The 12,836-nt window shown below is 39.5% G+C and overlaps 1 protein-coding gene across 1 annotated transcript in view; it reads left to right on the plus strand.

The window, feature by feature from the left end:
• Window positions 1-660: 660 nt before the first annotated feature.
• LOC110970888 (immunoglobulin-like and fibronectin type III domain-containing protein 1) overlaps window positions 661-12,836 on the plus strand; it is a 37,415-nt gene continuing 25,239 nt past the window's right edge. Inside the window, exons 1-10 of the mRNA XM_051948705.1 lie at window positions 661-729; window positions 1,962-2,075; window positions 2,168-2,330; window positions 2,431-2,703; window positions 7,925-8,049; window positions 8,196-8,337; window positions 8,440-8,733; window positions 9,820-9,996; window positions 11,463-11,591; window positions 11,730-12,038. Of these exons, the coding sequence (XP_051804665.1) occupies window positions 676-729; window positions 1,962-2,075; window positions 2,168-2,330; window positions 2,431-2,703; window positions 7,925-8,049; window positions 8,196-8,337; window positions 8,440-8,733; window positions 9,820-9,996; window positions 11,463-11,591; window positions 11,730-12,038 (1,780 nt within the window). The 5' untranslated portion in view covers window positions 661-675. The remainder of the gene's footprint in view (window positions 730-1,961; window positions 2,076-2,167; window positions 2,331-2,430; window positions 2,704-7,924; window positions 8,050-8,195; window positions 8,338-8,439; window positions 8,734-9,819; window positions 9,997-11,462; window positions 11,592-11,729; window positions 12,039-12,836) is intronic.

Here is a 12,836-nt window from a genome sequence, read left to right on the forward strand (position 1 = left end):
CTCTGTACCCCTATGTAGATATTCCATTAAAACCCTGTCATGTCTGATTCATTTAATATTATCTTCATTGGAAACAAAATCTGCTCTTCTCTCAAAAATATGGACATTTCTAAATGACCCCAAATTATTGAACATAGTGGGGTTTTTTTTCTTTTGTTTTGTTCTTTTAAGATCTCAGCAGCAGCAAAACAAAATGTGTGTTGAACATACTGAGACATTTACCCCAATAAAAAATGTTTCTGCAATTGCAACATAAGACATATGATTTCAAAAGATTATTTAAAAAGCACAAGTCAGATGAATTCAGTGTTTTTGTAATGCATTTTTAAAGATTTCCACAGTGCCATAAAAAGTCTAAAAGGTGATGATAGCAGGATTAGTCTTTTCCAATTTACATGTAATTTTTTTCTCAGCAAATGGACAGGACTTCAGATCGATGCTTAAGAAAACGTAAGTTCAAGTCAAAGTTGTTTTTCAGATGCATATTGCTGTTTACACCAAAACAGACATTTACTCTGTTCTGCTTTTTCCAGAGCTGTTGTCACCAGAAAAAAGCAACTCCCACCAAAGAAAGAAGGAGAAATTGATCCCAAACTCTGGGAACTGCTTCTCAGCGCACCAAAGAAAGACTATGAAAAAATCTGTTTGGATTTTGGTGTCACTGACTTTCGCTGGATGCTGAAGAGACTAAACCAGATGAAAAAGGAAAGGGAGGAGGAACAGGCAAAGGTACCGTCTAAGGATTGCAAGAGCTGCACATAAACTCAGTATTTTGAAGCTGAAAAATGTTGGTGAGGTTTTAAACGAAGATGAAAACTGACTTGCATTTTGAGCTGTAAGAGCAACATTTACTAAAAGTGCTTTAAAGCTTGGGGGGGGGGGGGAGTTACGTTTTCTTGCTTTCAGATGACTCATTGTGTCCTTGTGCATGAAGACTAGTTTTGCTTAACAAGCCTAGTGCGTGCTAACTAGTAGGCATGTAATGCTCAGCTCTGCTTAAGGCTGCTTATGTTAAAGGTAGTGTCTACAGATACGGACCCGTACCCGTAGCCTGTGGCCTACGGATACGGCACTTTCCCTTAACATAAATATTAATGAGCCGGACATAAATATTAATGAGCCGGCTGATGAACGCGCTTCGTGATTGGCTGGTAATCCGACGGACATAAATATCAATGAGCCGGCGACGCTGATGAAGGCGCTTCCGTGATTCGAGGTGAATCTGCGGAATGAATGGCGGAACTAACAGCCAGCAAACTATGAGTATTTTTTTACCTTCAAAAGTAGCGACAGACTATTACATATTAACAACCTAAACAAAACCCTGACGTATTTTCTACGTCTGTCAACACAGACCCTGTCACAGTCACTTTAATGTTAACGGACTCTGTTGAATGGCTAAGTTACATCATCACAAACAAATCTCACAATATCACAGTAAATCGAGTTTGTGGGTTTTTTTTAATTCATGCCGAATTAAAGAGCTGCTCCTCACCATTCACGAGTGTTTGTTTCATATTCGACATCCTTAATTTACCTTGTAAATTAGCGTCCGAAATTAAATGGGAACATTTGCAATGGAGTTCGTCAGCCGCTTCCACCACTGAACGCGGTAAACTAATTAATAGGAACTGGACTTCAAACAATTTATACACGGCGTCTAAAAGCGTAAAAACTACTTTGTCTACGTAAAGTGTGAGAGGAGACGGTGTATTTTTAGTTAAATTATACAATGTTCGCCGTCAAAGTCATTCACATAAACTGCCTGTAATGTGCAGCAAATAGTAGTTAACCGGCGCCAGCTCTTCAGTGACCTTAACATGTCCGTACCTCTAGTACAGATGCTACGGGTACGGGTCCGTACCTCTAGCATCAACCTATGTTAAAACATGTCATGACTTCAGCATTGAAGTTCACAGCAAAATCTGCAGAGTCTTTATTTTCTCATCTTTCCTTCTCAGGTTGTGGAGAATCTGGACAATGTGAAACAAATTGAAGTAAAACCAAATGGGAGGGCTGAATTTGGCTTCGACATGAAACTACTGGATCCTAACAGTGCCATTCACTTATATAAGGTGATTAAAATGTATTTTTAGAGCCAACAAATATTAAATAGATTAATCATTTTTTGAAAAAGAAATCAAATTTGACTTTTTTGTCTTACAAGGATGGGACAATGGTCCCATATGGTCATGATGAAAATTCGAAGCCCTGTCTGAAGAAAGAAGGAACAAAGTATGTTTTTACCATGAAAGACCTTCAACCAGAAGATGCAGGTTTTTACCAGGTTGATGTTGAGGACGCAAATGTTCTCACAACTGACTTTCAGGGTAAAGTATAACTACATCATTTCTAATAAAACAGGATGACTATTAGAAGAATCGAAGCACATCCTTGAAAGTCTGTCAGCTAATGTTTCTCTTTCCTCAGTCCCTGATGTAGAGTTCACAACCAAGATCAAAGATGTGAAGGCCGTTGAAAGTGAGGACGCCATCTTTGAGTGTGTTTTGTCAACACCCCTCAACAGAATCACTTGGTCAAAAAGCGACTCATCACTTGAACATGGGCACAAATATGAGATCACCGTCTCAGAGGACAAGCTAACTCACACATTAAGAGTAAAAGATTGTGGAATAGATGATACAGGAGCATATTATGCCATTGCTGGTATTATTTCCAGTAGTGCCTCTCTCACAGTGGAAGGTAGGACACTTTTCGTTTTCATACTGAAACGGGTATTAATAAATGGAATGTAACTCTAATCTTGACAGAATAATGTCTGCATGAGCACTCCTTGAATTTATTTTTAAAAATGTTTTGACAAATTCATTCCTTCCCCTCCTTTTGTGTGTGCAATTCAGCTGATCCAAATCGTCGTAAAGGCAAAACTGGCCATCAAGACGGTTTTTCTGAAGCATTACTGCAAAAAGAGAAAGATGACTTGGATACTAAGGGAGATGGAAAAGATGGTTCGGCTGATGGAACCGATGGAGACCAGATTAATGGAGATGGAAAGGATAAGACCCTCCTGGGAGATGGAGATGAGAAGAAAAAGAAGCGATCACGAACTGGCCCTTTGGTTCCTGACATTGTCATAGGTAAAACCACTTATTGTACTGTGTGAAGACTTAATAATGACTAAATAGATTACCGATTATTAAAATGACATTAATGTAGTGTCCAGTGGCTCCCAAATTTGTCTCTGCTTTCGCAAATACTGCCAACTCGGTCACCTGAGTCCACATTCATCATCAAGTGTCTCATAGTTACTGTGTTCTCAGTGTGACTAGAATTAAGACTGGTTCAGCTTTAAAATTAAATATGTCAGACAGCGATAAAGTGAATATTTTTCGACCAGAGAAGAAACTGCGCAAAGGAAAATAAAAAGGCACAGACTAAGATTTGTAATATTCATTCTATCTCCAAGGTGTTTGGGGCTAATAAATGGAAGACCTGATAGATTTCACTCTGATATTCAAACTGTGTGTAACACTTTTGTTGCATCAAAACCATAAATATATTAGAATTGGGTCAGCATCAGAAGGCTAGGACGCTTGGAGCCTGAGGTCTGAGAATCAGTAAGGAGACGCAAAGCACGAATGGATTTGCCAAATGAATATAATAAGAACAATAAAGGACAATTAGTGCAATTACCTGCACAACAAAAGCAATGTAACAGTACAATAAATAAAAAAATAATAAAGCGCGCACAAATAAAAAAAGGTAATAGGAATGTCTAAGTCCAGTCTTTCGGCAATAGTCAGATGATCGATCGTTGGGGCCCAATCCAGGTGTATGTGTATGTGCTTTCTGTCCTACCACACCATGAACGCAGCAAGTCCTTGGCAGGAACAGTCTTCCTTCTCTCGGTCTTTCAAACTTCTCCTGGCTGGCTCGCCATCCGGTTAACTGGATTCTTGGTCTCCTGAAGGACGCATCCCTTGATAGGTGCTCCGCTGGATGCTGAACTGTCCAGAATCCAAATCCTTACCAGAAACCTGACCTATAGACAGGTCATATGTCCATACAAAATGGTATCCACCACTGCAATAGTTCTAACAATGTTCACAACATGAACTACCCTGAGTTAAGGCTACAGATAATCCTCATCAATCATCAATTCCTCAAAAGAAGCATATTACAACATTCTATCATACTGTAAACCGTAAAGCTAACTCCATATCAACAGTGTGAGTAAATATAGTTAACATCCACCACTTAACTCATCTACAGTAGTTAAAGTACTTTTTTTTAAACCATAACAGAGTCGATTTTAACTTTGCAATACAATATTTTCATTTCCACGTGCTAAATACATGAACTGCTAAGCACATGTTCCGGCGGTCTTAATGCTAACGCTGTTAGCATATCCCTATGGGATTTCCCATTATGTCAATTAGCATCGCGGCTAGCGCGAGTCGATTTTTCCCACTCGGGAAATTTCCAACACTAACAACGACAAGTGGACTTTCTTTCACTCACCAATGAATCTCACAATGGCACCCTCAGTCGCGCACAGTGAGGTCGAAGCAATCTGCTGTTAAATATTCTGTTTCAACCGTGTCTGATACAGCAGGAAGATGTCCAAGCAATGAACAGCCAGAACTGGAATGCTGGGAGTATTGCCTGGCTAATTCGTGTCGTCCAGTCTACTAGCCCCCTCTAGTGTCAGCTTGTGGCAACACCAGTACAAAACACCCCAACACAGCCACTCATCCATACCTCATCACAGCTGGGCTACATGTGCATTATGAATATTTTGTACATTCAAAAACTCTATGCAATATCATTGTTTTCTGCAAATACAAGAATCTGTGCAAAATGTGTATTTTTCTACTTATTCCATAACTGTGCAATATAGACAAAATCTGGGAAATATCAATATTTCTTTTATCCGTATTTTGTACTCAGGGAAGAATCAGTGCTGTGCCACTGATATGTACAATACTGGTATTTTTCATATCCAGAGGAATTATTCAGTGTAATATATGAACATCCACACATGGAAGGATCCATACTTATATGTATATGTAAAAGTGCATATGTTTATTTTCTGCTGATGTTCCCTACACATTTGCACTATCCCTTTTACTGCTGTAACATTGCAGATGTTCTCACTGTGGGATTAATAAAAGCTTATCTTATCTTATCTTATAATCTGTACATTATAAGCAATCTAAAGCCAAGTGTGGCTAATTTCAAAATTGGTAGTAAATCCACAGAGATGTTCCAGGATAAAAAGGCTTAGTCATACAACATGCTGCATAAACCAGACGCACTGAACAAAACAAAACAAAACAAAGCAAAACAAAACAAAAACCCCTTTCACCCTACCCCACCCCCCGCGGAGCACACAAGACGACATAGGAATGTTTACAAAATCAAGATCAAGACAGTTGGAGAAAAAACAAGTAAATAAAGTAAACAAAATAGAAAACAGGATTATAAACCAAACATAAAATTACCACAAATGAGCCTCAGAAGTCATAACAGTAATGTTTTGACATCCTCAACAGCTTTTTCCCACATCTTCAATGTTCGTGACTCAGAACTATTGATGCGAGCTGATGACCACTCCAGGTAGACCACCTCAAGAAGAGCTTGTAGCCAACGTGTAGTTGATAACTGGTGTGGTGGAAGCCACCTTAAAACTGTAATTTTTTTTGCTGCAGTCATACCAGCTAGCCAGAGTTTACGCTGTACCACAGTGATCTTGAACCTGGAGTCATCATTTAAGAGAAGAAGCGCCGGTTCCAGTGGTAGTTTCCTCCCTATCAAAGCAGACATTTTATCCACAACTTCAACCCAAAACCTTTGTACCTGTGGGCACTCCCACAACACATGCATCAATGTACCCAGAACACCCTGACTGCAGAATGTGCAATAAGGATCAGGAGCTAAACCCATCAAATGCCTTTTACGTGGAGTTAAGTAGGTCCTGTGACAGATTTTGTAGTGGATTAATTGATGATTTGGATTTTTGGATGACCGAAAGACATTTCCCCACACAGTATCCCAATCAATGGTCACTGTTCCTAAATGTAGATCTGCCTCCCATGAACTGCGTTCAGGTGATTCTGCAGGGGCGTAGGATACGAGATTATTATAAATATAGGAGACTATTTTCTTTTGAGGTGTTTTCTCCATCAGTGACACAAAGGGATGAGTCCTCAATTCAGCCCCCCAAGGGACCTACAACATGCTGCGTTTAAATTAGGGATTATAATACAAAAAAAATCAAGATCAATTCATTTTTAGATTGTCTAATGTTGCACAATAACCAGAACTTCCAACAGAAAAATGTTTATGATTATACTGACAGCAGGAAAAGCAGCTCAATTTGTAGAAGGATTTACTAAAATATTAATCAGTATAGACTGTAAAAACCTTTTAAGTGAAACATAATAGCACAGTTGATGGTACTGGATGCATATTCTGCAGTCCTACAAACTGATCACTAGAGAGAGGGATATTCTGCAAGCAAAAAAGCTGGCAGTGACAAGGCCCGACATTTATATACATAACTTGGAGCAGCACGTTTCTGATTTGCAGCTGCTGGCTTTAATACTTGCCATCCTGTCATTCCCATCCTCTTCACCCAGAGTCTCACCCAACGAGTTGAGACAAATGACTGTCTTCCCTGAGCCTGGTTTTGTCAGAGGTTTTTTTCCCCCCTCCCTATCCCAGGGTTTTTTTTTTTTTGTTCCTTCCCATTGTCGCTCATAGAGAATCCAAAAGTAACTTTGGATTATTGGATTGTCTGCTCTGTTTGTAATTTGTAAGGTCTGTACTTACTATGCTAAGTGCTGTGAGAGGACATATGTTGTGAATTTGCGCTATACAAATACAATATATTTTAACTTAATTACATCCATAATATGTTAAGCAAACAAGTAAGAAAACTCTTGTTTGCTTTCTGATTTTTCTATTTCTAATCTTGTTTGCTCATAAATACAATAAAGCTGAAATCTGTAGTATTTTAAAAATTTGCCTAACATTATGGTAGTGTCTACAGATACGGACCCGTACCCGTAGCCTGTGGCCTACGGATACGGCACTTTCCCTTAACATAAATATTAATGAGCCGGACATAAATATTAATGAGCCGGCTGATGAACGCGCTTCGTGATTGGCTGGTAATCCGACGGACATAATTATTAATGAGCCGGCCACGCTGATGAAGGCGCTTCCGTGATTCGAGGTGAATCTGCGGAATGAATGGCGGAACTAACAGCCAGCAAACTATAAGTATTTTTTTACCTTCAAAAGTAGCGACAGACTATTACATATTAACAACCTAAACAAAACCCTGACGTATTTTCTGCGTTTGTCAACACAGACCCTGTCACAGTCACTTTAATGTTAGCGGACTCTGTTGAATGGCTAAGTTACATCATCACAAACAAATCTCACAATATCACAGTAAATCGAGTTTGTGGGTTTTTTTTTAAATTCATGCCGAATTAAAGAACTGCTCCTCACCATTCACGAGTGTTTGTTTCACATTCGACATCCTTAATTTTATCTTGTAAATTAGCGTCCGAAATTAAATGGGAACATTTGCAATGGAGTTCGTCAGCCGCTTCCACCACTGAACGCGGTAAACTAATTAATAGGAACTGGACTTCAAACAATTTATACACGGCGTCTAAAAGCGTAAAAACTACTTTGTCTACGTAAAGTGTGAGAGGAGACGGTGTATTTTTAGTTAAATTATACAATGTTCGCCGTCAAAGTCATTCATATAAACTGCCTGTAATGTGCAGCAAATAGTAGTTAACCATCGCCAGCTCTTCAGTGACCTTAACATGTCCGTACCTCTAGTACAGATGCTACGGGTACGGGTCCGTACCTCTAGCATCAACCTAACATTATTTAGATAATGGACAAATGATGTTGATAATTTTTCCTTTTCCACATGCAGATCGAGGCATTCAGTTTGTCAGTGGGCTGTCAGATACCGTTGCTAATGTTGGAGAACGTACAGAGCTGTCTTGTAAACTGAGCAGTAATGCCTCAGAGGGATGCTGGTATAAGAACAGGAAGCTGGTAAGTCAGTTATAGCAGGAGAATGATGAAGTACAGAATTACTCAGAATTTCATACTTTAATTAATCAAGAAATGGCAATTCAAATGCAAATATATAGATACATATGTTTATGACTTAATAAAATGGATTCATTTTAAATGATAAGCTGACTAAGGTGGATGGAGTCACGATTATCAAAGATGGAGCCTGTCACAGACTGATAATTGACTGCTGCAATAAAGATGATGCTGCTGTGTACCGCTTTGAAGCTGAAGGACGCAAATCAGAAGCAACACTAAATGTTGAAGGTGAGCATGAAATGAGTAACTTGGCAGAATTTATCAAATGATACAAACCAAGGTCTGAAAAGAGGTTTTTTACTAAAACATTAGATTATTTTTTAACCTCAGACCCACCAAACATTGACCCTGATGCTCTGGGAAAATTCACAAAGCCAGTCATAATAAAGGCAGGTGAAAATGCTGAGTGGAAGATGCCATTCTCAGGTGGGGCACCAATGACTATACAGTGGTACAAGGATGACGAGGAATTGCTGCCTGGCCTGAATGTGAAGATCGACACATCGGATACCGAGAGCCAGCTGCGCCTCATGAAGTGTCAAAGGAAAGATTGTGGAGAGGTCAAAATCAAAATAAAAAATGAATATGGTACACTACAGGCAATTTCCAAACTGATTGTACTGGGTGAGCTGACAATGACAGACTTCCAGTTTTCCACTTCTAATAATGTATTACATAATGTAGTGTAAGGAGATATAATACTCTTTCTAGACACACATTGATCTTTTCATTTTGGCAACAGATAAACCAACACCCCCACAAGGCCCTGTGGACATTATGGAAAGTGCTGTAACATCTGTGGAGTTCAAGTGGAAACCGCCAAAAGACAGCGGAGGATGCCCAATCACAAACTATATCATAGAGCGCCAGCAAGTGGGACGAAATAAATGGTCAAATCTAGGTGAGATCCCTGGCAGCAACCCAAGTTACAAAGATTCAGATGTGGACCCTGGAAGGAGATACTGCTACCGGATCAGAGCCAAGAACGCAGAAGGTGTCAGTGATTACCTGCAGACTGAGGACATAGCAGCTGGTGTATTACGTAAGTCTTTAGTTGGAACCTAATTTCGGGAACTTTGTAGCTTATATGCAAGCTGTTGCCTAATGAAAGTATCCAGAACAAGTTGAAAGAACCATATAAAGTGATGGAAGAAAACAAAGGGTTCAGTTTCTTTGCATTTAAGTAATATTTCTGATTTCTACCTAATTGTGGATGCTCAAAGACCCGCATATGGCCATTAAATAAAATGAGTATTATGTCAGTATTAGTCCAACAAAACAATTCATATGTTCTGCATGATTACTGATGTGCATAGTGTTTTATTATCTCCAATAAGAGTCCCTAAAAATCAAAATGGTCTGGTGATCAGCTTCTGCAGACAGAATCTAAGAAATAGAAATGAATTACTAACCATTAAGATACAATATATTATAGACAAAATGAGACATAACTAGGAAAAAACTTTAAAGCAAATGCATGAAAAACACCTTTTCTCCAGTACAACATCCTTAATTAAGAAAACATTTTCTCCTTTCTTGCCAGTTTCAACCACCTAGCAAACTTTGTATGACTGATATTGTAGTGTACTGGAGTTCTGTTGCGTGTTTCAGTTTTGGAGCTAGTTAAACTAGCAACAAGAGTAACGTGACATAACTGCATAAATAATTTTTTTTCACTTCAAGTGTTCTATTTCACATTTCCCTCCACAGGTTATCCTGGTGCACCAGCAGCACCGAAAGTGGTCAGCGCCTTTAAAGACCGTATCAATCTATCATGGTGTCCTCCGTGTGACACTGGAGGAACCAAAATAGTGGGATACAATTTGGAAAAGAACAAGAAGGGCACTAATTACTGGAGCCTCATCAACCAAAATGGGCCAATTACAGGTATCCGACTTCCATAACCGACTGCAAGAAAATGCTTCAGTTGATCTCAGTGTCGAAATACATTGCCTGTTCAAAAAAAAGTTGCCACTTGGATTTGACTAAGCAAATAGGTGAAAAACCTTCCATTAGATAATTACTACAGTGATGAATATGTTTCAGCAGGCAACAACTTGTTCAACCCTAGCTGATACAATCAGTAGTCCTTATTTCTTAACCAACCATGTTGAAACACATATCCTGTGGACATGGAAAGGATGTTAATCTGTTTCAGAAGGGTGAAATTATCAGCCTGTATCAAGCAAAGAAAACATCTAAGGAGATTGCTGAAACAAACTCTTAGATGATCGTAAGAAGTCAACAGTAGAACTCTCGGCTATGTTTAATAGTGAAAGTAAGAGCATTTCCACATGTACAGTGTGAAGGGAACTCAAGGGATTGGGATTAAATGACTGTAGCTCTAAGAAAACCACTGATCAGTGAGGCTAATCAGAAAAAAGGCTTCAGTTTGCTAGGTAGCATAAAGATTGGACTCTGGAGCAACGAAAAACGGTCATGTGGTCTGATGAGTCCATATTTATCCTGTTCCAAGGTGATGGACCCATCAGGGTAAGAAGAGAGGCGGATGAAGTGATGAACTCATCATGCCTAATGCCTACACCACTAACCCGTCTGGGCTACCTGGTTGATCCTGCCAGTAGCATATGCTTGTCTCAAAGATTAAGCCATGCAAGTCTAAGTACACACGGCCGGTACAGTAAAACTGCGAATGGCTCATTAAATCAGTTTAGACGGCGACAAGACGGCAGATATCAGCTGTAAACTCTGAGCACTTTGAGTTTCCTCCCAGATCCTTGATGAGAACCTTCTTGTCTCTGTGGGAATTAGGGTTATGATCTGGGGTTGGTCAGGTTCAGCAACGTTATTTTCCCAAAGAATGAGGTCAGCTAATACACAGCAAATAGTTTCTATTCAACATACATCTCCATAGTGCACCTGAAGATACTGAATGACCAGGTCTTTCCATCAATGAAGTTTTTCTTCCCTGATGGCATGGGCATGTTCCAAGAAGGTGATACCTGGATTCGTGGGGCTCACATTGTGAATGAGTGGTTCAGGGAGCATGAGACATGATTTTCACATATGGACTGGCTTCTACAGAGTCCAGACCTCAGCCCCATTGAGAATCTTTGTGATGTACTGGAGAAGACTTTACACAGTGATCCGACTCTTCCATCATCAGTATAAGATCTTGGTAGAAAACTAATGCAATTCTGGAACGAAATAAATGTTATGACTTTGCAGAAGCTTCTCGAAACAATGACACAGCAAATATGTGTCATTCTCAGAGCGAAAGGCAGTTCAATGAAATATTACAATGTGCGACTTGTTTTTCGGGACAGGCAATGTATATGCCCGCTGTGTATCAGAGAAGATTTCTAGTATTAAAACTGTCACTTCCTTTACAGACACAAAGTATGCAGTGAAAGATGTCTTTGAAGGAGCAGCGTATGAATTCCGAGTGTCTGCTATTAACCTGTCTGGTGCAGGAGATCCCAGTATTCCATGCGACACAGTTATTGCAAGAGATCCAATGAGTAAGACAAACACACAGACTTTATACAGTTTTGCTCACTCATCCAAAATTTGGCAAATCATCACTTAAAGTGAACATAATGTTGTCTATTGTTTCATGTTATATAAAAAGCAGCGTTATCCAATTACTGTCATTTCAGAACCACCAGGCAAAGTCAGAGACTTGAAATTAACATCCTCCACTTATACCACATTTTCGCTGGCTTGGACTAAACCTACGGAACTGCAGGGGGTGGAGGATGAAGCCCAAGGCTACTATGTGGAGATCAGACCAATAGAGAGCCTTGAATGGACTTGCTGTAATGTCATCCCAATTACTCTAACTTCCTACACTGCTCTTGGCTTGAAGGCAATGGCCTCATACTGGGTGAGAATAATTGCCACCAATTACGGAGGTGATGGAGAACCTCAAGGCATTGACAATTACATCATCGCCATGCCCCCACCTGGTAGGAAATTTTCTTTATTAACCCTTTACGCTTCAGTGCGTCGTAGGTGTACCGCCGGCGGTACACCTACTAATTTGCATAGGAATTTCAAGAATGTCCGACGGCTGCAAACCCGATTATACAAACACTATATGCCGATGGAAAGCTGAGATTCTCATGAATCCGCCGGTATAAACCACTTTCAGATGTGATTACCACAGCGGGTGAGAAAAACACATTTGTCCGACAAAAACAAATATTCATCCATCCGTTCTCTATACACGGCTTCAATGCACACAGCGCGACTCACATTTCCGGGTTCATTATTACACACAAAAAAAAAGATTCCACAAAAAACGGCCATAATCCAACCTTTTACATCCAGACAACACAAGCCAGTAAACTATTTTGTCCAAAACATGTCCTGAAGTCGGTATAAAATCCACGAATCGGTCGTTTTCAAGGAAATGCACCTTGCGATGTGCGTCCAATATTCCCTGTGTTTTTCGTAATTTTTTTTATTTAAAAATAGAATATTAGCGATTTTTTGTACTGAAAACGGCTGGAATTGACTGAAGCTTAAAGGGTTAAAACTTAATGACATTGCATGAAAAGAGGTGAAAATGGGTCAAAATAATGGTCTATAAAGTTTTTTCAATTCACTGCATACAAGAAACATAGCAAATACTCAGTTTCTATTCAAAATACATCTCCAAAGTGCACTCTTTTTCTCAAAATAGCCTATAGCTTAAAACTTTGCACCACATGCAGCCTGCAAATCAGTTTTTCCTTTATTTTTTTTTCTAGTGTTTGTGGCCT

This window comes from Acanthochromis polyacanthus, chromosome 5 (genome assembly GCF_021347895.1).
Source record: "Acanthochromis polyacanthus isolate Apoly-LR-REF ecotype Palm Island chromosome 5, KAUST_Apoly_ChrSc, whole genome shotgun sequence".
NCBI classification, from domain to species: Eukaryota; Metazoa; Chordata; class Actinopteri; family Pomacentridae; genus Acanthochromis; species Acanthochromis polyacanthus.